Source organism: Pleuronectes platessa, chromosome 7 (genome assembly GCF_947347685.1).
Source record: "Pleuronectes platessa chromosome 7, fPlePla1.1, whole genome shotgun sequence".
NCBI classification, from domain to species: Eukaryota; Metazoa; Chordata; class Actinopteri; order Pleuronectiformes; family Pleuronectidae; genus Pleuronectes; species Pleuronectes platessa.
The window spans coordinates 25,350,970-25,373,742 of NC_070632.1; the positions used below are offsets into that span (position 1 = coordinate 25,350,970).

A 22,773-nucleotide genomic window follows, 5' to 3' on the forward strand; every position below is an offset into this window, starting at 1 on the left:
TCAGCATTACTAAAATGCTGGTTACGGCACTGCATGGTGCTGTACTATATATGTAGATTTAGATTTGAGGGGATTTTAAACATTTAAATGCCCCAAGAATTGTGCCTCCAATGAAAGAAACAAAAAAGTTCTAAAATGGCTTTATAAAAACTTCAAATGAATCTGTTTCTTATGAAATGCGTTTAAAATATGTGCTAGATTGTTGAGAAATATATGTATGTCCTTTGTCACTGTAGTAGGTGCACAGACAGGTCCGTGGTCTGACTGCTTCTTTTGACCAATATTTAGCAGCCAATAGAAACCGCTCCACAGGCCCAACAATTGCTGTTGTCAATCAGTTCCCGGGACGCACCTCCTTTCCGGTTGGGAGCGCACCAGCGCTGCATCTGGATCAGTGCGCGTCGCTCGGCCCACGCCTACACCACAGCCCCCTTCTCAAAGACGCAGCCCGCGCACTCAGCTGTGGGGCTTTTTCACGGCGGTGACCTGTCCTCTTCTCCTCCGTATACAGCTCCTGCAAAACCAGTCTCTCTTTTCTTCCCTTCCATGGACGTCCGTGGCGTGATTTTGCCCTCAGCAGCGCAATAGTTAATGAGTGCCGGATGCGCCCTCACTCCAGCAGACCGCTACAGTACGAAGATGGCGTCGGAGGGAGCCAGCGGAGAGCAGCCTCCTCCGGTACAAACACTGGCGACGGCCGTGCTGGGAAGTGTGGACACGGTAAGACACGCGGGTTGGCGAAAAGCTCCCGGACACACGGGTGTTTTTCTCCCGGTGTGGCGGACATTGGGAGAGATGCAGTGCGCATCTATCCCGCTCGGGCTCGTGAAGCAACAGCGGTGATCAGCGGGAGCCCCTCGACAATGTCTGGAGGAAAACAAGGGTCCTGCTCGGTTCGAGGCGCTAAATGATCCAGAGCTGGTCCCAACGCATCCAGCACAGGCTCATTAGTGGGCTTCTCTTTATTCCCAACACCACGGCCACTTCCTTTTGTTCGCCTCTTGAACATTAATCCCGCAGCTGTTGTTATTCTGCGCCTGGTCGAGGACGAATCGCTGCTTACACAGGTTGTGGCTCACACACATTTACAGTCCGTGGAATCATACGCAGAGACTTTGAGCGAGCTGCACCACAGTCACGTTTGAAAATAGAAGCTGTAGCAAGGCTGGTTTGTGGTTTGTCGCCTGCAGGAGGGGACAGCAATTCACTCCAGCTTTCTTTTTGTATTTTTGTAAACGATACCCTCTCGGTCTGTGGATCTGATCGTGTCCGGATGTTGTCCACCAGTCAGTTCTACACGAACCCTCACAGGCAAAAAGCTGCGAATCTTGACTGATTTACAGGCCACGGACCAAGAGGAGCAGTGCAACACAAAGTGTACCTGTTAAAGTGCTCCTTTGTTGAGCTTGACATATTTACACACACGTACTTATGGTTTCTCACAGGTTGCAGCATATGTGCTCGACCACCCCTCTCTGCCTTGGTCGGTTAGAGGCTGTGAAGTCCTCCACCTTTAGCTGGCTCCATGGTGCAACCTGTTCCAGTGTTGTTGTCGACCTGACAATTAATGCAAAATTGACTGGTACGCTTTCGCCACAGTTTGTGGCATCACTCTGTTTTTAGTGAGTTTTATCTTTGTACTTCAACTGGTGAAATTACCACAAAAAAGGCACTTGATTGGAGCTGGGATGGAAGTGGCTTGCTGGATGAAACATTTGGAGTTGCTGGAGTAAAAAGAAGCCATGGTGCCTTTATTTGGGTGGGTGGGTGATAACGGGGGTGGGTTTGAGTAGTGCTGAAGAGATGGTAGAGAGAGATGTGGGAGAAGAGCTGCGGGGGTGGATGGAGGGCAGAGGCAGCACAGTGGAGGAGGGGGTGAAGGCCCTGTTCACCAGACACCTTTCTAAATTTGTCTTGATTTCAGTGACTCAGCGGGCATAGCTGGGGGTACCGTGTCAGGGGCACTCAGAACTGCCTCGAGGCTACTTTACATTTAGTGTCGAGGCGAACAGGTGCTCCAGAGACACGGGAGCCGGGCAGCCTCCTCATCTCACCCGATGCTCTGCCAGCGTACTCTTCCTTCTCCAGGCTCCAGCCAACGAAAAGGGGACTTCATGCCCTCCCACACCCCCTCACATATGCCTGCCATGGTTAAATAAAGAACTTTGCTCTTTGCTCAACCATGTCAGACTCTCCGTTGTTGACCCTAGTTGGGGGAAGTTTCTCGTTTGTGAGGACTCTGAAGGACCAGTCCTCACAGTCCAGAGGGGGGTCAGAGGTCAGCGAAAGGCACTCTGCTGATCACCTCCCCCTCATTAGCTATGATACACGTTGGCTTTGGCAGGCAGTCTACAATCTGTGTTGCTGAAGGACAACAACTCTAGCTAGAAAAGAAACAGGTGCAGTGTGATGATCAGATAACATGTCACAAATTCGGTAATTGACAATATTGTCCTTTTATTTGGGGTGAAACAGTGAGCAGCACCCCAAAATGTTGGTTTTATTCTCTCATAGAAAATGTATGTGTATGCGATTACTATGGTTAGTTAGAGTTTAAGAGGTGAATGTTTTCCATCTTTACAATGGGCAAAGTTTTCAATGGAAACGACGGGTTACAAATTTAATAATTTCCGTCTTTTTGTTTCCAGATAAGTTTGAAATAATTTGATGCCTGATGCTTGACCCTTCACGTTTCTTGTCCCGTTAGACCCCTCTCGAAGTAGTTACATAATGATCATATAAAGTGGTCTTTTAACGAATGATATAGATGTCTAGATGTCAAAAAATAGAACCTGTTTGAATGGGATGAAACTGATTGCTCTGTTCAAACCCATATTCTAACTATGCTGTAGGACATGGGCCAGACTCTTGTGTAATATAATTGACTTTGGGGAGTCGTCACCAGTGGTTATGTGGGATATGCTGCCATGTTGGAGGAGTGCCATCAACACAAGTTGTTGCGCTGTCATGCTTCTTCTTCCTGACAACACAATTTCTGTCCTGTTACATAAGGTAGGTGGGACAGGGAGGGAAGTTGGGTTACCCTGTTAACAAGCCGGAGAAGTCATCGAAGAAAATGTTATTTCACACTAGTTAAGCTATACAGTGACAAGAATGTTAGCTTTATTTGCAAGTGAGAGAGATGAGTGCTTGGGGGCCTTTTTTAAAGATGTATGTGATGTGGCGTCTCGTGCTGGAGTGGATGGCCAACTGTAGGTTAAATAGCTTTTATACAACTTTATCTCGAAGTTTAACAATTTTGCCAATGTAACGGTATTTTGTGACTTATTGCAAACATGGACAAATCAATCCCAAAGCTAAACTGCATAAGTAAATACCAAAATAAGTAAATGAGAAAAATGTGTTTTGTTGAAACTAAATTCATTGAACTATGTGATTAATGGTTATTTCCTCCAAATTGATTGCATGATTGCATTTTCCTTGCAACCACTGGTTTCAATGGCTTCTCATTTACAGGCTGTCATACCCCACAGTTTAGTGCTTGCAGTACCAGGAGATGAGTATGTGAGAAACCTACAGGTGTAACCAGACTTTTGCCAGCAGAACACAGGGAAGGAACTTTCACTGAGCTAGCATTTCCCTTCCCTTCTGACTCAGTGAAATGACACAGGTCTTATTAAGTGGACCGGGGCTAACGGCGAGCCTCGGAACGCTGGCCAGGCTGCTCGTGCCCTTGGCGCACAGCTCACGGCTCATGGAACAAATTTATGTTCATTTCCCTCACCTGCTCACTGTTCTGAAATGCCAGAGAGAGCGCGAGAGACAGTCCACTCCAACCCTCACCCTCACCTCACCCCACCCACCACCCAAGGTCCCATGACAAGACAGCTTGGCTCAGGGTTGCTTTCCATCAAGGGTCCCTGAGTCCACCAATACTCTGAGTGGTGAAAAGGCTGCCGGGAAAAGGGGGTGTTGTGGATCGATTGGAAGGCTCGATTCGAATGAATCAATCCCTTGGAATCTCTCCCGCTTTTATTTCCAGGCTTTGCTGTGATCGCATCAGATTGTGGTTTGACTAAACAGAAACATGTGATTGATGTACGAGTTTCCTGTCCCTTGTTCCGAGAAGAAGAAGAAGGTCGATATTTGAGCAAGCAGGCAAAAAAACGTCCTTTGCAAAAAGCAGATTTCTTGATAAAGCTCGTTTTAACACCTGTCTTCAGAAAGCTTTCCTGGCTAAAACCTCACATTATGAGAAAAGCTTTTCGAAGAGAGAGTATTAGTTTGTTTATTCATATTGATTTATCACCACAGTTCCAGTTGTTTGAGCATGAACTTTTCCCCCCTTTGAGGTGAAATAAATAATATGACAGCAGTGTATAAAGGACACGTAGAAGGCAGCAGCTTGTTGAAAACTCAGACCAGCCTGCTCAAAGTCACATTCTTTGCGATGGACCTCTGGAGATGTGTGACTCGTTGATTAAATGGAATATTCTTGGCAGAGGTTTTGATGGAAGCTTGTAAATCAGCCCTAAAGGGCCTGCTAACAACTGAATTTCACCAGAATGGGCAGGTAGCAATCTGCCTGATGTGCAGCACAGTTCTCCACTTCCTCCATTTGCCTGCTACATTGAACAAATAGCCTGGTGAGAATCTTTTAGATATTGGGAATCCAGCGGGATGTAGTATTCTCAACAGATGGCAGGAGTAGTCACAAAATGGTAATCGGGCATGGTGGTCTATTGGCCCCTCCTATTTAAGCTTACACATTTTTTAGCTTTCCAGTTAAGAATTTCATTAATTTACCTCACTAAGGTTTTTGCTTTGAATGTACCTTGACACAACAATTTGACGCTTAGCTTTGGAATGTCAACCAACCAGATACCATTGCGATGTTTAGAGATGTGACTGGGATAACACAGGAAGCTCTCTCTCAATAGGACTCATTGTCCCAAAATCATCATGTCCTCTTGACAAAATGCCTCTCGGTTTATTGTTGAATTTTACATCTTAATAACAGAAAAAGCTTCTAGCAAATACCTGATGCTTTGAGTTAGTCACTGACCTGTCATTCAATTACTTTACCTCGACCTTTCAATTTTTGACCTGAAATGTTGTTCCTCAAAAACAATTAATATATTAATTAGGTCTGCAACTTTCATCTAATCACTTGACCTATAAACTGCCATGCAAATACCAGTAATTGCTTGACCTATAAACTGCCATGCAAATATCTGTAAGACTCCTATTCAAGGCGGCTTCTTCAAAATGACTGCTTTTAACTATTAAATGTATGAAACATTTACTGTATAGAAATAATGTTTTTGTGTCTGTATTTTAATACTGAAACTGGTCTACTTTATATTCTTGAGGCAGTTAAAACTACAAAAATGCACCTTTTTTACAAGATGACATCAAAATCTGCAAAATAACATTTCACTTAGATTGACACACATGATAACACTTGGGAACGCCTTTTTTAAAACCCTGGCAGTAAAGAGTCTTTTATGCTGTTAAAACGAAGTAAATTGTTATGTGCTAACTTAGAGTTAAATCTGAGTTTCAGAGGCAGGTGGAAGAAAAATCACACTAAAGAAAGAGTCATATTTAACCCTCCAAAATACACTGACATTTCTAGCTTTATAGACAATAGTTATAGTGTTTTTGTAGCACAATAAGATTCAGTGTTGAAGAATAATTTGTTTAAAAGACGTAGTTCCCTCTTCCTTAAGAAGAGAGTTGGCTAAGACAACATGGCCATTTTACTCTTATAAGTAGGCCGGAAAAAAGCTTTTAATTGACACGAGGCGAAACATGTCATTCCCAAATACAGTCATCCCACCCGTTAGCCCTGCAGTCGCTAATGACCAGGTAGGTGCCTAATGGCCTAGCTAAATGTCTTAACTTAATAGATAACAGGTAGCCAGACATCTAGCGCTATTCAAGGTCAGCACTTAACAAGACCAGTTGAAGACTGGAATTTAAGTTGTCATGTAACAAACTTTTTTTTTTCTGAAGTCTATATTGAGGATATTGGCATTAGCTTTGAAATTAACACATTTTACGTGCAATGTTAGCTTGTTAACTGTGAGCAAATTGATGTGTTAATTTCAGCTGTGTGACTTGCTAAATTGGACCAAAGTTCACATTATAACTTTGAGATATTAAATCTGGTAAAAAAGCATTTGGTGCCAACTTTCAGAATGACTTTAAATGCATTATGTTGTGAATACAATTTTACGGCTAGTTGATATGTATTAAAAGAGAGGATCCCAATTTTCTACATCAGTCTAAAAAATAGTGAGGTGACCCATTTCATGAACAATGTTTTTTTTCTTTTTACTGTAATCATTACCTCTGCCAAGGAGGTTACTTTTTTGCTGCCGTTTGTTTGTCTGTCGGCAGGATTATGCAGAAAACTACTGAACTGATTTTATTGAACTCAGAGGACTAATATCTGAGTGTGTTGAATTTAAGAAGACTGTTGGGCCTTGGCTGAGGTATGGGGTCAACTGAGTATAATTATAGTTTCTGTTATGGATTTCTCTCCAATGAGGGCTCAATGTGAGTGCTGTGGGACTGTGGAAATGCACAAAGGGAATTTAATACTAGAAATGGCGTTACTTTGCAAGATATCCATTTGATATGGCTTACTCACACTGCTGATTTAGTTTTGGATACATTTCTGAACAGGCATAGAACTTTGCTGTACTGTATTTTGTGTGTGTACATAAATCATGAACCTTTCCTTTTAGGTTTGTTATCGTGTCTCAATTTAAAAATGAACAGTTTGCATGATTCTAACATGTTGTCTCTGGTCTGTGTTGCAGAAATGTGAGTTCAACATGGATAACCTGAGCAAGCCAGAGCTGCTCACCCTGCTGAGTATCATGGAGGGAGAGCTGGAGGCCCGAGACCTGGTCATAGAAGCCCTGAGGGTGAGCCCAGATAACACCTACACACTCACAAGCTAAACCACTGCTATCACAGCCTCTGTCGGGTTAATTGAACACAACCTATTCAGAACAGAATTTCTCTGTGCAGTGGCTTGAGATGAGATGATTAGCTGTAATTTTGACCAGGAATTGTCTTGCTATCACTCGCTGTAATGAAAGATGAATGGTTGTGAAAGCTGCTAAATGAAGGCAATATCACCAAATCTGAGTCAGTGGTCTGATCCCAGAAAGTGCAGAACAATTGGCTGACCACATTGAAAGACTCTGCCCCACTGTTTCTCTCTTTCCTTTGTTATTACCCGCTGATAAGCAGTCTCTCTAATTGCCTTTGTTGAATGGGAGCTGACTGAGCAACTAGATGGCACTTGGTATCCGGCCAGAACGGCCAGTTTGATCAAATCCTTGTGTCCATACACCACCACCTGCTTTGTAATAAAGAGATGAGTGAAGCTGGTTCTGATTCCTCCTGTTCTTTAGTTACTATTGAAAACCAATGAGGGGAAAGGTGCTGCTTAAGTATAAATGGTAAATAGTTTTTAATTTGCTACTGAAACTCTAAGCTTGAGAGAAACAAGAGGATATTAGCTCTGTCTCCTGGTGAACACTTCCTAAAGTATGATGGAATTTTAAAGGTGGTTGGTTAGACGGTCCTGAGCAACAAGTAGCACCTCAAAGTCACAGTCAAACCAACAGTTTGAAACTAACTATAAGATATGTGAGTGTTAAACTCACATATCTCTTTGTGGTGTGTTCTGCCCTCATCCAAACAATGCAATATTACTGATAAGTTTCTCTGAAGTTGTAAGATATGAATCTCCACTTTCTAGTATATGAACATTGTTTGTATTTGTGGAAATATTTACTGATTCAGTCGGATACTATAATCCTGTAATAAATCCTGCCATCATGAAGGTTTCATTTTTGTTTAAACTCTATTAAAGATCACACATTGGTTGACCTGTGTGATAATTTTTACATAAATGAACTTTGAATTGCTGCTGAAGTGCCAGGTGTAGCTGGTTCTTTACAGGCGCAGGAATTTTGAGTTATTTCCGAACAAACCCCTGCAAGTCCCTCTCTTCTTGCAGTTCTGTATTTAGGTCGGCTCGGCTTGTCCATGCTCCACTTAAAGGTTGTCCTCTCAGACATTTTAAATAGGCTCTTGTTACGGTGCAACTCATTCACTGTGTTATACTGGGCTACTGAGAAAAGGGATGTCCTTATTAATTGCTACCATTCAAACACCTTGTATTTGATTCTCTGAAACGACATGAAGAGCCATAGTGTTTTCTTCAGTTGCACTCCAAGCACATCTTTTGGTGATCTAACTGAGGGTTGTGCAGCCATCTTCCAAAGCCATTCCTTTTCTTGTTATGTTTTTTTGCTGTTTAACTTGCACAAAGTTTATTCAGTTTTCTGATTGAGTCTGTTGTGTGACTGCAGGATTCACTGTTGCTGGTATTGAACATTTAGTGAATTTCTGCTTCCCTCTGCATCACAGCATTGACTTCAGACTGTAATTTGAATATTTTCAATTGTTTACAGCCTATTTTTTCCACCTTTTTTAAATTCTATTCCATCGGCCTTGCTTCATTTCTGCAATCTCCGTTCATAGCTTTAGAATAGACTTTGACCCAATGTCCCCTCTTCCCTCTTCCTTTGTGTCACCGATATTGGTTGTTCTTCTGTTTCACCCTCACTGACACTTCTCCCATGTTTTTAAGAGTCCCTGTAGACCACATATCCCCTGTAGATGGATATCCTATCCAAGTTTAAATGAAATAAGCCTCCTCTGGTAACCTCATGGATCTTGCGAAAACACAATGAGCCAGTTTGTTCGGTTGCAGATAAGCCCTATCCGAGAGAGGGAGCAACAGGAGGAGGGACAGGCGCTGAAGAAGTGGCAGATAAATGAAAAAGAGACAGATGAGAAAGATAGATTCAGAGTGAGAGGCCCAGATCGTTGGTTCATATCAGAGTGAATGCCATTGAGGGTGGGTGAAATGCAGAAAGAGAGAGTGAAAAATGGAGGCCCGACAACATGTCTGACAAAGCGGGACACTGTGACCGAGAGGATTAAACCTACTCCCCCATCCATTCGTCTTCCAGGTCTCTCCCCAGCTCCTCCAAAACAGCCTGAATAAAAGCATCATCTGGCGGCCAGCATTAGGACAATCAGTTTCACTGGACAATCAAATCACAAATAAAGCTAACCATTTGTATTAGCACCTTTACAGTGGCACACACAACCACACCAAAAGCTTCTGAACCAAAGTTCTATTGCTTGGCACAGCTACAACGATTGTTTGTGGCGTTTGGGTGTTATTAAGAGGCTTTGGTGCCGCAGAATAATTGGCGTGTGGCTAAAGCTGGCTGAGCTGCCGTATCAGGTTTCATCCTGGAGACAAAGAAAGGAGGCCGTAAGCGGATTAGCCAAATGACAGCGATATCACATGTTTACCGTGGCCGATGGCTACACAAGTCACCCATTCTTCTGCACCAAGAGCTTTCCAGAGGGCGTTTGGAGAGTGCAACTTTACCCAATTCCCAGAGCAGGAATTTGTATTTGTATCACAAAGCCACAGGGATATGATCCACTTCTAAAAGGAGGTAGCTGTGATCAGCTTTTCCCAGTGATGGCTGAGTAGCAGCCTGAGTCAAAGTAGATAAAGTTAAAAGCCTGAACGGAGATTACGTCTTTGGCTGATGCCACTATCTTTTTTTTTTTTTTTTTTTACACGGACACCATGCTACAAGCCTGTTCAGTTTTGATGCTGTACACAGAATGGAGATGGTAGATCACAAGGTCTCTCAACTTAAATTATTGGTCGTCAGCCACCAGAGGGATTGAAAAATAACCAGTAGGTGCCTGCTGTTGGCTTTTTTGAAACAAAATCATAGATATTACCGAAGCTTTAAGTGCCATAGAAAAATGTGTCTTTTATGTGAGGACAGTACAAGCAAAATTAATATTACATTTTATTTGTATAGCGCATTTAAAAAGTACTCAAACACACTCAACATGGTAAAAATAGTGTCAATAAAAACAATAACAATAAGGCAACATTATAGCAGTTAAAAGCAGTCATCTTACATTAAAAACAATAATAACACATAAATAAATCAGAGCTTAAAAGTGGATTTAATGTTGTGAGTAAATTTTTTAGGGAGGTGAGTGGGGGAAAATGTCTGAGGTGTTGTGGCAGAGAGCTAGAGTGAGGGGGGCAGCGATGGAGAAGGCCCTGACCCCCTGGTTTGGTGCATGGAAAGGGTAAGAGGGGTGAAGAGGTTGTGTTGGTAGATTTGAGGTTGCTGGTGGGATTGTGTCTGACTCTTACCTCTTACCCTGTGCATTAGGTAAGAGGGGGCGAGGTTGTTGACGGTTTTGTATGTGATGAGGAGAATTTGAAACTGTGTTCTTTGTTGAATGGGGATCCAGGGAAGGTTTTGAAGGACAGGGGGGATGTGGTCTCTGGTGCGGGAGTGGGTGAGCAGACAGGCAGCTGAGTTTTGGACGTATTGTAGTTTTTTGATAATTTTGGCGGATGTGCCATAAAGGATGCTATTGCAATAATCGAGTTGTGAGTTGATGTGTGTTTCAGCGGCTGAGGAGGAGATGGAGGTGTGTATTCGAGAAATGTTTTTTAGGTGGAAAAAGGCTGTTTTGTGTTTGGGTTGACGTGGTGTTCAAAGGAAAGAGTTAAGTCGAAGATGACAATAAGGTTACAGATATGTGTGTCGATGTGAGAACGGTTGAGCTGTCGATGGAGAGGGAGAAATTGTGGCAGGAGTTGGTGATTGATTTGGGGCTTATGATGAGGATTTCAGATTTGTCGCTGTTGAATTTGAGTTATTTTGCATCCAGGTCTTTATATCTTTGAGGCAGTTTGAGCGTAGCAGGAGTGCTGGTTTTTGTGGAGATGTAGAGTTGTGTATCGTCAGCATAGCAGTGGAAATGGAGGCCATTGTGGCATATGATGTTACCGAGCGGGAGTATGTAAAGAATAAAGAGGAGACCAAATACAGAACCTTGGGGGACACCTTGGAAGTCTGGGGCCGTGTTGGAGTTGGATTTATTGCTACTCATGAACTGGTGGCGGTCGGAGAGGTAGGATTTGAACCAAGAGAGGCCAGTGGGTAGTGGGAAAACCCAACCATTCAATATCGTATGAAGTCCTAAAAGTGCATAGTTCATTTGACAGAACTATGCACTTACTATAAACTATACTATATTTGTCCAGCATAGCGCACTGAGAGAATCCATTTGAAATCAAAACTCTGCTGTTTGGACAAATGTAAAGCCAACTTTATACTCAGGCTTGTCAGATGTTGTTTGGGATAATTATTATCTTACACCAGGACTTCACTTCCTGAATGGTCAACTCTGTGGAGGTGGGAGAGTAGCCAATAACTGAAGTCCTCTCAATCAGTGTTCAAACCCTTTTCATATGAACAACCAATTGCCAAACTCCTTCTGGAGAGCTGTCTGAAAAATATATGCTTTTTTCTCCATTTTGCACAGACACTGATTCCTCCTTTGGGTGTGACTGTCTGGAGTGTGACTGTCTTGATCAATCAAACACATTTTAATCTGACATGGTTGGACAACATGGCTTCTGAACTATCTGATGGTGAACAGGGCGGTCGTACATGCGTTATTCACACTTTTATTTACTCTGCTTTGTTCGCCACCAATTTCTTAGGCAAACATTTAGAGCATATCGAGTTTCCTTCACCAGCTAGTATTTCTTAAGCCCTATGCTATTTGCATGCCAGGCAATTGGCATACAGCTAATGGACAGTTATTGTGTTTGTGCAGCAACAGAGCCCACACAACAAGCTAATAGAAGCTAAAAGGGACTTACATCTACACAGAGCTGCAGAGTTTGTTCATTCCTACTGGGGTTAGGGGTTATTGGATTCAATGATATTATTAAAAGATATTATCTAATGCAGTTGAAGCATTACAGGAATTTAAATTACAATCTATGTAGACAGAACTGATCGTTAACATCTCCAGGTCTGCTGTTCCTGTTTTGTTGACTAATAACACACATTACTAAGACGTGGACAGTTGGACAGTGTGAAATGGCTTCTAACTGGTGGGCAGTTATGTTCTGTGAGTCTCAGTGGGAGACAGATACTGTACCGGCGGAGGTGTCAGATTTGAAGTCTGTACTTTTGTGAAAATGACTTGACGGTTAAAAAAATTTTTTTTTTTATTGGTAAAGACCATCATGATTATTGGAAGAAAAAACAAAAATGCAGCTTCGTGTCCAGCCAGCTAGGCCAGGTCTTAGATTGGTGTTTTACAGATATAAATATTTTAGCTTTAAAGAAGCAGTCTCTCTCATGAGCCAGAAGCTTTACATACTTCTTTATTGATGTGTGACAGACTTATGTATCCAACCCTTGTTTTTCAAGTCCCTTTTATCAAAGTTACATTGAGGTTGTAAGTTACAGTAGGTCGCAGATCTTAAGAGTCCAGATGGGCAGTTTCTGCACACCTGCGTCCGGCCTTATGCGGACAATCCCCTCTATAGTCATGTGATCTGCCATATGACTAAGAGAGTTCATGAAGCTCCTGTCACCACTGGGTTCATACATGCATTGCACAACACAACACATGCCCCGAGCCATCAGGCTTTCTCTAGTGTCACGTTATCTCCAACCATCTAGCTATTTCAGGCATGCCCTGTTGCTGGGCTTTTCCATATCTCCCCTCCACACACATACACTCAGCAATTTCTGACTTCTGCTGTATCTGTGTGTCTCTTTTTTCACTGCAAATCGTAACATTTTGGACATCCTGTACTCTCTCTTGATGTCGATCAATGTCTCTTACTGCTTTCTGCTTCTATCTCTGCTCTTATCTCTTTCGACAGACTCTGTGGCAGCTCGTTACTCATCATTACTGTCTGACAATCTCTCTCCTTCAATATAAATCTTAGTATTTATTTCCCCCTCTTGCTGCATCTCTGTGGGCTGCACATTTAAACCGAAATATATAAAAAATTGCATTACTCTCCTGGAGCTGCAATTTCAGTTTTATTTTGTTTCCTCATAGAGAGGGATGCTTTACAAAGTCTCCCTATGGACTTCAACTATGTATTGCACAAATATATGACCCTTTGAATCTGTGAATATTTCAATTTAATCAAATTGAACAGAATACTGAGCAATAATATCATCCTCTCAATCTGACCCATCTTTTTTGGAGGTTGAAATTGAGGTGAAAAGCCCTTCAACAGAGAAAAGTTATTTTCTATCTCTGCACTGGCAGAATGTGCGGGCATCATCGTCAGTCAGAAGCGTCACTATCACCAAGTAAACCTTTACTCTCGTGACTTTATTCCTCTTTTGCCTCTTTTCTTGTTCAAAAGAAAGCATGCAAACACACACTGGCACATGCACACACACACACAAGCCAATCAGCATCCTGTTCTGATCGGTTAGCTGCCTAGCAACCAGACCCCCCCAACCTGGAACCTCCTTCAAAAGCTCATGTTTCACTGCCACCCACTGACATGCCACTTAGGAACGAAGACTCAGAGCGTCCATCCCCCCCCCCCATTTCTGGGAAGCTGGTTTCACCCGGATGTCTCTGGAGAGTTCATTTCTTCTGACAGTCTTTTTTTTGTATTTCTGTGCTGGTTGGTTTTTGAAGTGCTGTCTGTCAATCCAGGAGACTGGTTCAATCCCAGGGGGGTGGACCGTCTCAGAGTTGAAACGGCATGTCTGAGTGTGTGTGCATGTATAATGGAAGTAAGACCTATTTAAATGATTGATAAATTTATCACTTATATTCTTGGATTACTCTATTAAGAGTTTATTCTATTAAAAAAAAAAGCCAAATTAACTCAAATGCAAATAGCTTATTTCATACTGCAAATCCACCTTGTTGGGAGGTGGGCATGCAGTTTTTCTCAAGGAAATGGTTAACCTGATGTAATCAGCTACAGACTTAATGAAATGTTCTGCATTTCAACCAAAGCCCACATTAAAGGGGACATATTATGCCCATTTCACCACAGTTGATATGGTTCCTTGGGGTCTTAATGAAATGTCTGTAACATTTTTTGGTAAAAATACCACAAGGATAATTTAAAACAGCACCTTTTTACTCTGTCTAAAACAGCCCTCCTCAGATCGACCTGTTTTGAGGGCCCCGACCCCCTCTCACCCCGCCCCCTTTCACCCCTCTCATCCCTCCCCCTTCTCACCCCTCCCCCCTCTCATGGAGGTGTAGGACATAACGTTTTTACCTCCATTAATTAGTTTGAATGTGTTCTTCAACATCTATAGGGCAGATTATGGGCATTTATGTCTAAAAGGAATAGAGCAGTAAGTTTTTTTTTTTTTTTTTTTTTATGCATGAGATATCAGTCATTTCTGCAATAAAATTATGACTGAGGAATAAAATAGATAAATTACTCTTTCCTCTGTATTACTTTGCTAACTGCTCATCTTACACGTGTCAATTGTGGACATGTTACATATCAAACATTAAAAGCACACAACTGTTTCTATAAACTTTTATTGTCAGAAAGATTGCCACAGAGCTTTTTAATCAGTTATTAAATGTACTGGCTGGGACAGAGGTAATAAATACAAAAAATACCAAGTATAATAAATACATTCATTACAAAAATACAATTTGTGCCATCAGTAGCTATACTGTAAACAAAGGAACACTTTATATTTGTGTGTCACCTTCATCTCATCTCATCGTCATCCGCTTATCCGGGGTCGGGTCGCGGGGGGAGCAGCTCAAGCAGGGGGCCCCAGACTTCCCTTTCCCGGGCCACATTGACCAGCTCTGACGGGGGGATCCCGAGGCGTTCCCAGGCCAGTGTTGAGATATAATCTCTCCACCTAGTCCTGGGTCTTCCCCGAGGTCTCCTCCCCACTGGACGTGCCTGAAACACCTCCCAAGGGAGGCGCCCAGTGAGCATCCTTACCAGATGCCCGAACCACCTCAGCTGACTCCTTTCTAAGTAAAGGAGCAGCGGCTCTAATCCGAGTCCCTCACGGATGACTGAGCTTCTCACCCTATCCCTAAGGGAGACGCCAGCCACCCTTCTGAGAAAACTCATCTCGGCCGCTTGTACCCGCGATCTCGTCCTTTCGGCCAATCTCATGCTCCATAGTACCCTCACTCGCGAACAAGACCCCGAGGTACTTGAACTCCTTCACTTGGGCTAAGGACTCATTTCCTACCCGGAGTAAGCAATCCATCGGTTTCCTGCTAAGAGTCATGGCCTCAGATTTAGCGGTGCTGATCCTCATCCCAGCCGCTTCACACTCGGCCGCCAGCCGATCCAGTGAGTGCTGAAGGTCACAAGCCGATGATCCAATGAGGACCACATCATCCGCAAAAAGCAGTGACGAGATCCTCAGACCACTGAACTGCAACCCCTCCCCACCACGACTACGCCTCGATATCCTGTCCATGTATATCACAAACAGGATTGGTGACAAGGCGCAGCCCTGGCGGAGACCAGCACCCACTGAGAACGAAACTGACTGGCTGCCGAGGACCCGAACACAGCTCTCGCTTTGGGAGTACAGAGATTGGATGGCCCTGAGGAGAGACCCCCTTACCCCATACTCCCGCAGCACCTCCCACAGTTTCTCCCGGGGGACCCGGTCATACGCCTTCTCCAGATCCACAAAACACAAGTGGACCAGATGGGCATACTCCCAGGCCCCCTCCAGGATCCTTGCGAGAGTGAAGAGCTGGTCCGTAGTTCCACGTCCGGGGCGAAAACCGCATTGTTCCTCTTCAATCTGAGGTTCGACGATCGGCCGAACCCTCCTTTCCAGCACCTTGGAGTAGACTTTACCAGGGAGGCTGAGAAGTGTGATACCCCGATAATTGGTACACACTCTCTGGTCCCCCTTTTTGAACAGGGGAACCACCACCCCGGTTTGCCACTCCTTTGGCACTGTACCCGACTCCCACGCGATGTTGAATAGGCGTGTCAACCATGACAGCCCCTCAACACCCAGAGCCTTTAGCATTTCTGGCTGGATCTCATCAATCCCTGGGGCTTTGCCACTGCGGAGATGTTTGACTACCTCAGTGACCTCCACCAGGGAAATTGACGACGAAACACCATCAACCTCGAGCTCTGCCTCCAACATAGAGGGCGTGTTATTCGGATTCAGGAGTTCCTCAAAGTGTTCCTTCCAACGTCCGATGACCTCCTCAGTTGAGGTCAACAGAGTCCCATCCTTACTGTACACAGCTTGGATGGTTCCCCGTTTCCCCCTCCTGAGGTGCCGGATAGTCTTCCAGAAACACTTTGGTGCCGACCGAAAGTCCTTCTCCATGACCTCTCCGAACTTCTCCCACACCCGCTGCTTAGCCTCCGACACGGCAGCAGCTGCAGCCCTTCGGGCCTGTCGGTACCCTGCAACCGTGTCAGGAGTCCTCCAGGATATCATATCCCGGAAGGCCTCCTTCTTCAATCGGACGGCTTCCCTGACCACCGGTGTCCACCACGGTGTCCGAGGGTTACCGCCCCTTGAGGAACCTAAGACCCTGAGGCCACAGCTAGCCGCCGCAGCTTCAGCAATGGAGGCTTTGAACACTGCCCACTCCGGCTCAATGTCCCCAACCTCCACAGGAATGCCAGAAAAACTCCGCCGGAGGTGTGAGTTGAAGATACCTAGGACGGGGGCCTCCTCCAGACGTTCCCAGTTCACCCGCACTACTCGTTTGGGCTTACCAGGTCTATCCGGAAATTTCCCCCATTCCCTGATCCAACTCACAACCAGATGGTGGTCGGTTGACAGTTCCGCCCCTCTCTTTACCCGAGTGTCCAAAACATGCGGCCTCAGATCAGATGACACGATCACAAAATCGATCATTGATCTTCGGCCTAGGGTACTCTGGTACCAGGTACACTTATGAGCACCCTTATGTTCGAACATGGTGTTTGTTATGGATAATCCATGACTAGCACAGAAGTCCAATAACAAACGACCGCTCGGGTTCAGATCAGGGAGGCCGTTCCTCCCCACCACGCCTCTCCAGGTATCTCCATCGTTGCCCACGTGGGCGTTGAAGTCACCCAGCAGAACTACGGAGTCCCCTACTGGAGCCCCATGCGGGACTCCATTCAGGGTCTTTAAGAAGGCCGAGTACTCTGAGCTGCTGTTTGGTGCATACGCACAAACAACAGTCAGAGTTTTCCCCCCTACAACCCTTAGGCGCAGGGAGGCGACCCTCTCGTCTACCGGGGTAAACTCCAACACCGCGGCGCTCAGCCGGGAATTTATGAGTATCCCCACACCCGCCCGGCGCCTCACGCCCTTGGCAACTCCGGAGAAGAATAGAGTCCAACCCTTATCCAGGAGTACGGTACCAGAACCGAGACTGTGCGTGGAGGTAAGCCCCACCAGATCTAACTGGTAGCGCTCCACCTCCCTCACAAGCTCCGGTTCCTTTCCCCACAGCGAGGTGACGTTCCACGTCCCCAGAGCCAGCTTCTGCCGCCCGGGTCTGGTCCGTCGAGACCCCTGACCTTCGCTGCCACCCATGTGGCTGCGCACCCGACCCCAACGGGTCTTCCCACAGGTGGTGGGCCCATGAGATGAAGGGAGGGGGGGTGCCACGTAGTTTGTTCGGGCTGTGCCCGACCGGGCTCCGTGGCAAACCCGGCCACCAGGCGCTCGCCATCGAGCCCTCCGTCTGGGCCTAGCTCCAGACGGGGGCCCCGGGCTTCCTCCGGGCCGGGTCACATCTCCTCTTCCGTCGATATTCATTGAGGGTTTTTGAACCATTCTTAGTCTGGCCCCTCACCTGAGACCACTCTGCCATGAGAGACCCTACCAGGAGCACAAGGCTCTCTGGAACCGTCACCTTATCGTGGTGGAGAGGTTTGCGTGTCCCTGTGAACCTGAGGGCTGTGTTGTCTGTGTCACCTTTTATTCTCTAAATACAATGTGAACTTTGCTCAGCCGTTACAGGTATTTGGCGTACAGAAGCTTTGTGAGCTGGTGTTGAGGCCCTCTGGGCCGGAGAATCAGGGTGGTCCTGCCCTCCTGCTCGGTGCTCCAGATACGCAGAGTGTTCCCTGATGCTCAGGGAAGTTATATAGGGTTCAGACCTGCCCTTGATTGAAACTCGACACATAGCTGGCTATAACTTCCTGTCAGGTTTCTCATACAAGGCAGAGAGATCCTCAGGTTTTGAGATCTTCAGCACCTCATTCACATATGGGGCCGGGTCCTGAAAAACCTCGTGAAAGATGAGGTCCAACAGGTTATCCATGTAATCTGTAATACAAATTGGGGAAAAAGTTGGACATTTTGCACTTTTTTGTATTTATTATTTTCTTTTTATAATTATATTATTCTATTTATCGTGAAGACGATAAATAAATGGTCTTTAAACAGGTTAACATGAGGATTAATGGTGAAGACCATTTAAAGACAGCAGTTAATTGATGTTATTTATGTTTCACATACTGTTTTCACATTGTTTGGCTTTTAAATAGAGCCTGTGAGAATCACGGAAGATTGCATCTGCTTTCACCGCCTTTCTGTGCACTCGCCCTTCTTATATATTACATCTGTCCCCCGCCGACACACAGGACAAACCTCAAACCGCTCCAGGAGGCAGTTTTCATAGACAATATATGTGGGTGTCTTATGAACAGGGTTGGAAGATTCCATTCTATTAGAACGACAAAGATTTCACCAAAAGGCTGCAACAGCTAAAAAAGTGTAGGATGGTAATCTATCTGATTATTGAAATGTTTAGATTAAATAATGAGTCACTCACGTCACATCTTGTCCTCTCCCTCCTCCAAGCGAGGTCTCTTACAGCTGAGGTCCCAACACCGACATCAGTGCAGCACAGTTTTCTGTGTGCCTATGATAAAACAGACACAATACCCATGGAGTCACAACAAATGAGATGCTGTTACAACTTTAACACGGAGACACAATCAATGACATGACGAAGTAACTGAGGGTAAACCAACCTGTACGTTTGTAGTGAGGTCGCAGTGTTTTCATAGAAAGCTGCGTTCCATGTGTGCGCATCTTTGGTGGGTCCGTCTGGCATGCTACGTGATGTAGCCTATCACCGTGAACAGATGTGCTTGCCTGAACACCAAAAGCAGCAATGTTATTCATGTTTGTACTACTGTCATGCATACAAGGATACAAGGGCACATTTCCCCAACTAGGGCTGGTAATGAATAATCGTTCTATTCCCGCACATTATGACAACAACATACTCCGGTATCTTGAACGAGCGGCCATAGCAGCAGCTGCAGCTGGAAGTTAGGTTCGTGAGTGTTGTGCTCTCCACGCTATTCCCCCCCGCTCGCGTGTCCTCCCATTAGTACTGTGCCGCTGATTTTTTTTTTTTTTTTTTTCCCAAGGCAGCACTGGGCTGGAAGTTAGCTACGGCCGACACTCGTAGCAGCTACTACAAACTTCCGTAGCTAACTTCAAGCTCCAGCAGCTACAACCGGAGCTCTTAGCAGCTGCTACAAGCATCCGTAGCTAACTTCAAGCTCCAGCAGCTACAACCGGAGCTCGTAGCAGCTACTACAAACATCCGTAGCTAACTTCAAACTACAGCAGCTACAACCGGAGCTCGTAGCAGCTACTACAAACATCCGTAGCTAACTTCAAGCTCCAGCAGCTACAACCAGAGCTCGTAGCAGCTTGACCGGAGTTCGTAGTAGGTGCTACGGCCCCTCGAGCGGAGGGAGGGGGGGGGGAGCGTGGAGAGCACAACACTCACGAACCTGCCATGTGATCACCGTTCACCGTGGACTAGCCAGCCGTCCTCGATTAATGAAAACTCCTGTAAAGTCTCTACCTATCCCCCACCAATACATACTAGCCCCCCACCCCCTCACACACACGGCACAACATGCTAACGGCACTAGCCTCCACACAAAATGTCTAAAAGAAGCAAATACCAGAATTATAAAAAAAAAAAACTTACATTTCCCTCGTCTTCAGTATTGCCATGGAAAGATGGCACCGACCCCTCTTTCAATAACAACCTTTTAGAGAATCCAGCGTTATATTGGCCCAGGTTGATAAAAAAAGTCCGATTCAAAGTGGTGGCAGGAACGTTGCCATCATATATGAACTCAATCCATCTCAATCTTGTGTCTTCTGAAGCTGGAGTCACATGAAGACATGTTTGCAGCCGACCACCGATTCATGCTGCTAGTTAGCTAATCCAAGTGTTTCCAAGGCTTGCAAGAATGAAATGGCGGACACCGGTGGACCGAGCTTCTATAAAGTGGGAGGGTCCATCTAGGGGTGGGTCGAGTGGTAGTGGGGGAGTGCATAGAGCTATGGGGGAATGTACTAAATGGGCATTTTTCGACTATGACGTCTATTTCGGGGGAAATTCCATTGGACGCACTTTAGCACATAGTTTCTGAAATAGAGGAACCACAACAAATCGCGGGAGTGATTTTTTTTTTCCAGAGTTTTTGGGACGTAGACATGCCAGATACCCAAACTAATGTGTAGAAGCACTACAAAAGTGGAATTTTCATAATATGTCCCCTTTAAGAGAAAACCCATCATATTTGAATGTTAGGTGGATTGACATGTCTGCATCTGAATGAAACGAAAAACATTGATTTTTCTGGCGGATATTTTATCACCTTCATTATAAAAATATTTATAATATAATGTTTGTTTGTTCTGGCTGTCAGTTTTTGTTCTCCATCTTCATCTAACTAAAGACTCACCGTGGTCGATGGTCACCTTTTGAAAAGCTTTAATATGTCCGACTGAATGGAGGCTTTTACATTATTTACCTTTTCCCTTCGCCCTGTTTAAGAATGCCCTGAATAGCATTTTCTCTTTTAAAAGCACTTCATGTCTTTAAAGCTGCACTACATGTGGAACTGGCCTTTTATATGCTTCACGGACCACTAATTGAATGTATGTGTATATGTCTCCTGTACGTGTACTTAGTTTTTTAGTTTTTGTGTATTTACATCTCCCTGCTGTGTGCTCAGGACACACACACACACACACACACACACACACACACACACACTCTTCCCTGTGAAATGAGGCGATTCGTGAAGTGCTCAGGAAGTAGGTCATAGCAGCCATCCCTCTCTCTCTTAATCCATGCTTTGCTTTACTGTACCCCCCCCCTTTTTTTTTACATAGGCCTATATATTCATCTCCAGCCTCCCCTCGCTTTATTTCTCTCTCTCTCTCTCTCTCTCTCTCTCTCTCTCTCTCTCTCTCTCTCTCTCTCTCTGTTCTCTGTCCATTCTGCACGGTGATGGCTTTTATCTAATGTTCATCACAGTGCGGCAAGTGCATCCATCTTAAACATGGGGAGTCAAACCCCCAACCCTGGCTGTGAACAGCTCTGCGCTCTACACAGGGACTTGGATGTTCTTGTCAAGTCGGACACCCGCCTGTTATGTATGTGTCGTGTTTCACAACAAATTAAATGAAAAACATTGCTTTGCAACACGCGCAGCGCTTGGAGAAGCATGAATGACAACGAGTCTTTCGACACAACGGCGTGAAAAGCCGCAGACACAGTTGCAGAAGCATGCGCCGGCCTTAAAGGCAACCACAGGTTCTCCTTCATGTTATGAAGGGGATGGTTAGGTGAGGGGTATTCAGCTGCAACATGAAAAACTTCACCACTAGATGTCACTAAATTTTATACACTGGACCTTTAATATTTCACCGATGTGTGCATTCACCAACTGTCATGTTTCTGCTATGTTCATTTTGCAGCGGCGGCCAGGGTAAACATAATTGTTTAATTGTAATCAAGTTGAAATTGGTAATCAATATTGGTAATATTGATTTGAGGTCATATCTCCTAGCCCTTCAAAGAGCTCAACCCCAATATAAGGATCACTATAGGACTCACACAGTGTAAATGTGCATTTCTCTCACACTTCCATTAGCACTCTCACTCTTTCACACCTGTACAGTGTACTTTAAATTGTGTGTGTGACACATGGAAACTAGAATGTAGAGCTTTAACTTCTGCCAAGGCCCAGCAGTCTCCTTATAAAACCACATTTAAATTCATTAGGTCCAGTTTTTTAATTCACAAAATTTGCTAGATTTTTATTGACATCCATGATGTCAACAAAAGTGATTATTAATTCCTGGATCCATCCTTTGATCCAAACCCAAATCAAAATGTAATTTGTGTTCTGGAGGTTACCAGTCATTTTAGATTGTTTCTGTTCTATTCTCTTAGATGAAAAAATATTTGTTGTTCTCTGTTCAGACAGTTAACCTGTTTTTCTGCTGCTGTTGATGATGGTGATGAGGCATCAGAGAGGAGTGTGGTAGTAAGGACAATATCGATTTCAACATTATCACATGTATTATGTAACTACAGATCAGTAGTGGTGTTACTAGTCCAATTATAAAAGAGGTTTAAATGCAGCCAAAATATTTTATTTATTAGCAAACAAACTATAAACAAAAGGACTTGTCCATCAATTTATTTAAGCACCTTTTCCCAGTTGAATGTGAAGGGTCATCACTGTGCTGAACACTCGTTAATTTAAATTCAAATTCAGGATTAACTAGACTATAATGATGATAAATTGAGACCTTGTCTGCTTCTGCTCTGCATTTCAAAAGTTCAGATATCAAGTTTTAGAAGATAAAGCTTTCTGTGAATATAAAGTTTTGCTACATGCTGATCCAGGTTCATGGATACAATAACAGCCGCAGCTCCACTGTAGTGACATGAAGACTACCAATTTTCCATTACACAACTAATTTAAAAATGATTCTCTGAAGAAAGTCCTTTGCCAACAGATGACGTTTCTTTTTAGTTTTTTAGTCCTTTCAATAATGGCCT

General features: G+C 44.4%; 1 protein-coding gene and 1 long non-coding RNA gene across 2 annotated transcripts in view; one reads left to right on the forward strand and one right to left on the reverse strand.

Moving 5' to 3' along the window:
* Positions 1-378: 378 nt before the first annotated feature.
* Positions 379-22,773, forward strand: part of cttnbp2 (cortactin binding protein 2) — a 91,983-nt gene continuing 69,588 nt past the window's right edge. Inside the window, exons 1-2 of the mRNA XM_053427381.1 lie at positions 379-720; positions 6,792-6,899. Of these exons, the coding sequence (XP_053283356.1) occupies positions 592-720; positions 6,792-6,899 (237 nt within the window). The 5' untranslated portion in view covers positions 379-591. The remainder of the gene's footprint in view (positions 721-6,791; positions 6,900-22,773) is intronic.
* Positions 14,501-20,379, reverse strand: LOC128444747 (uncharacterized). The gene is made up of 5 exons (XR_008339185.1): positions 19,894-20,379; positions 18,914-19,037; positions 18,712-18,801; positions 17,850-18,203; positions 14,501-14,630 (listed from the first exon to the last, which is right to left on the reverse strand). It is a non-coding gene; the product is annotated as an uncharacterized LOC128444747 (long non-coding RNA).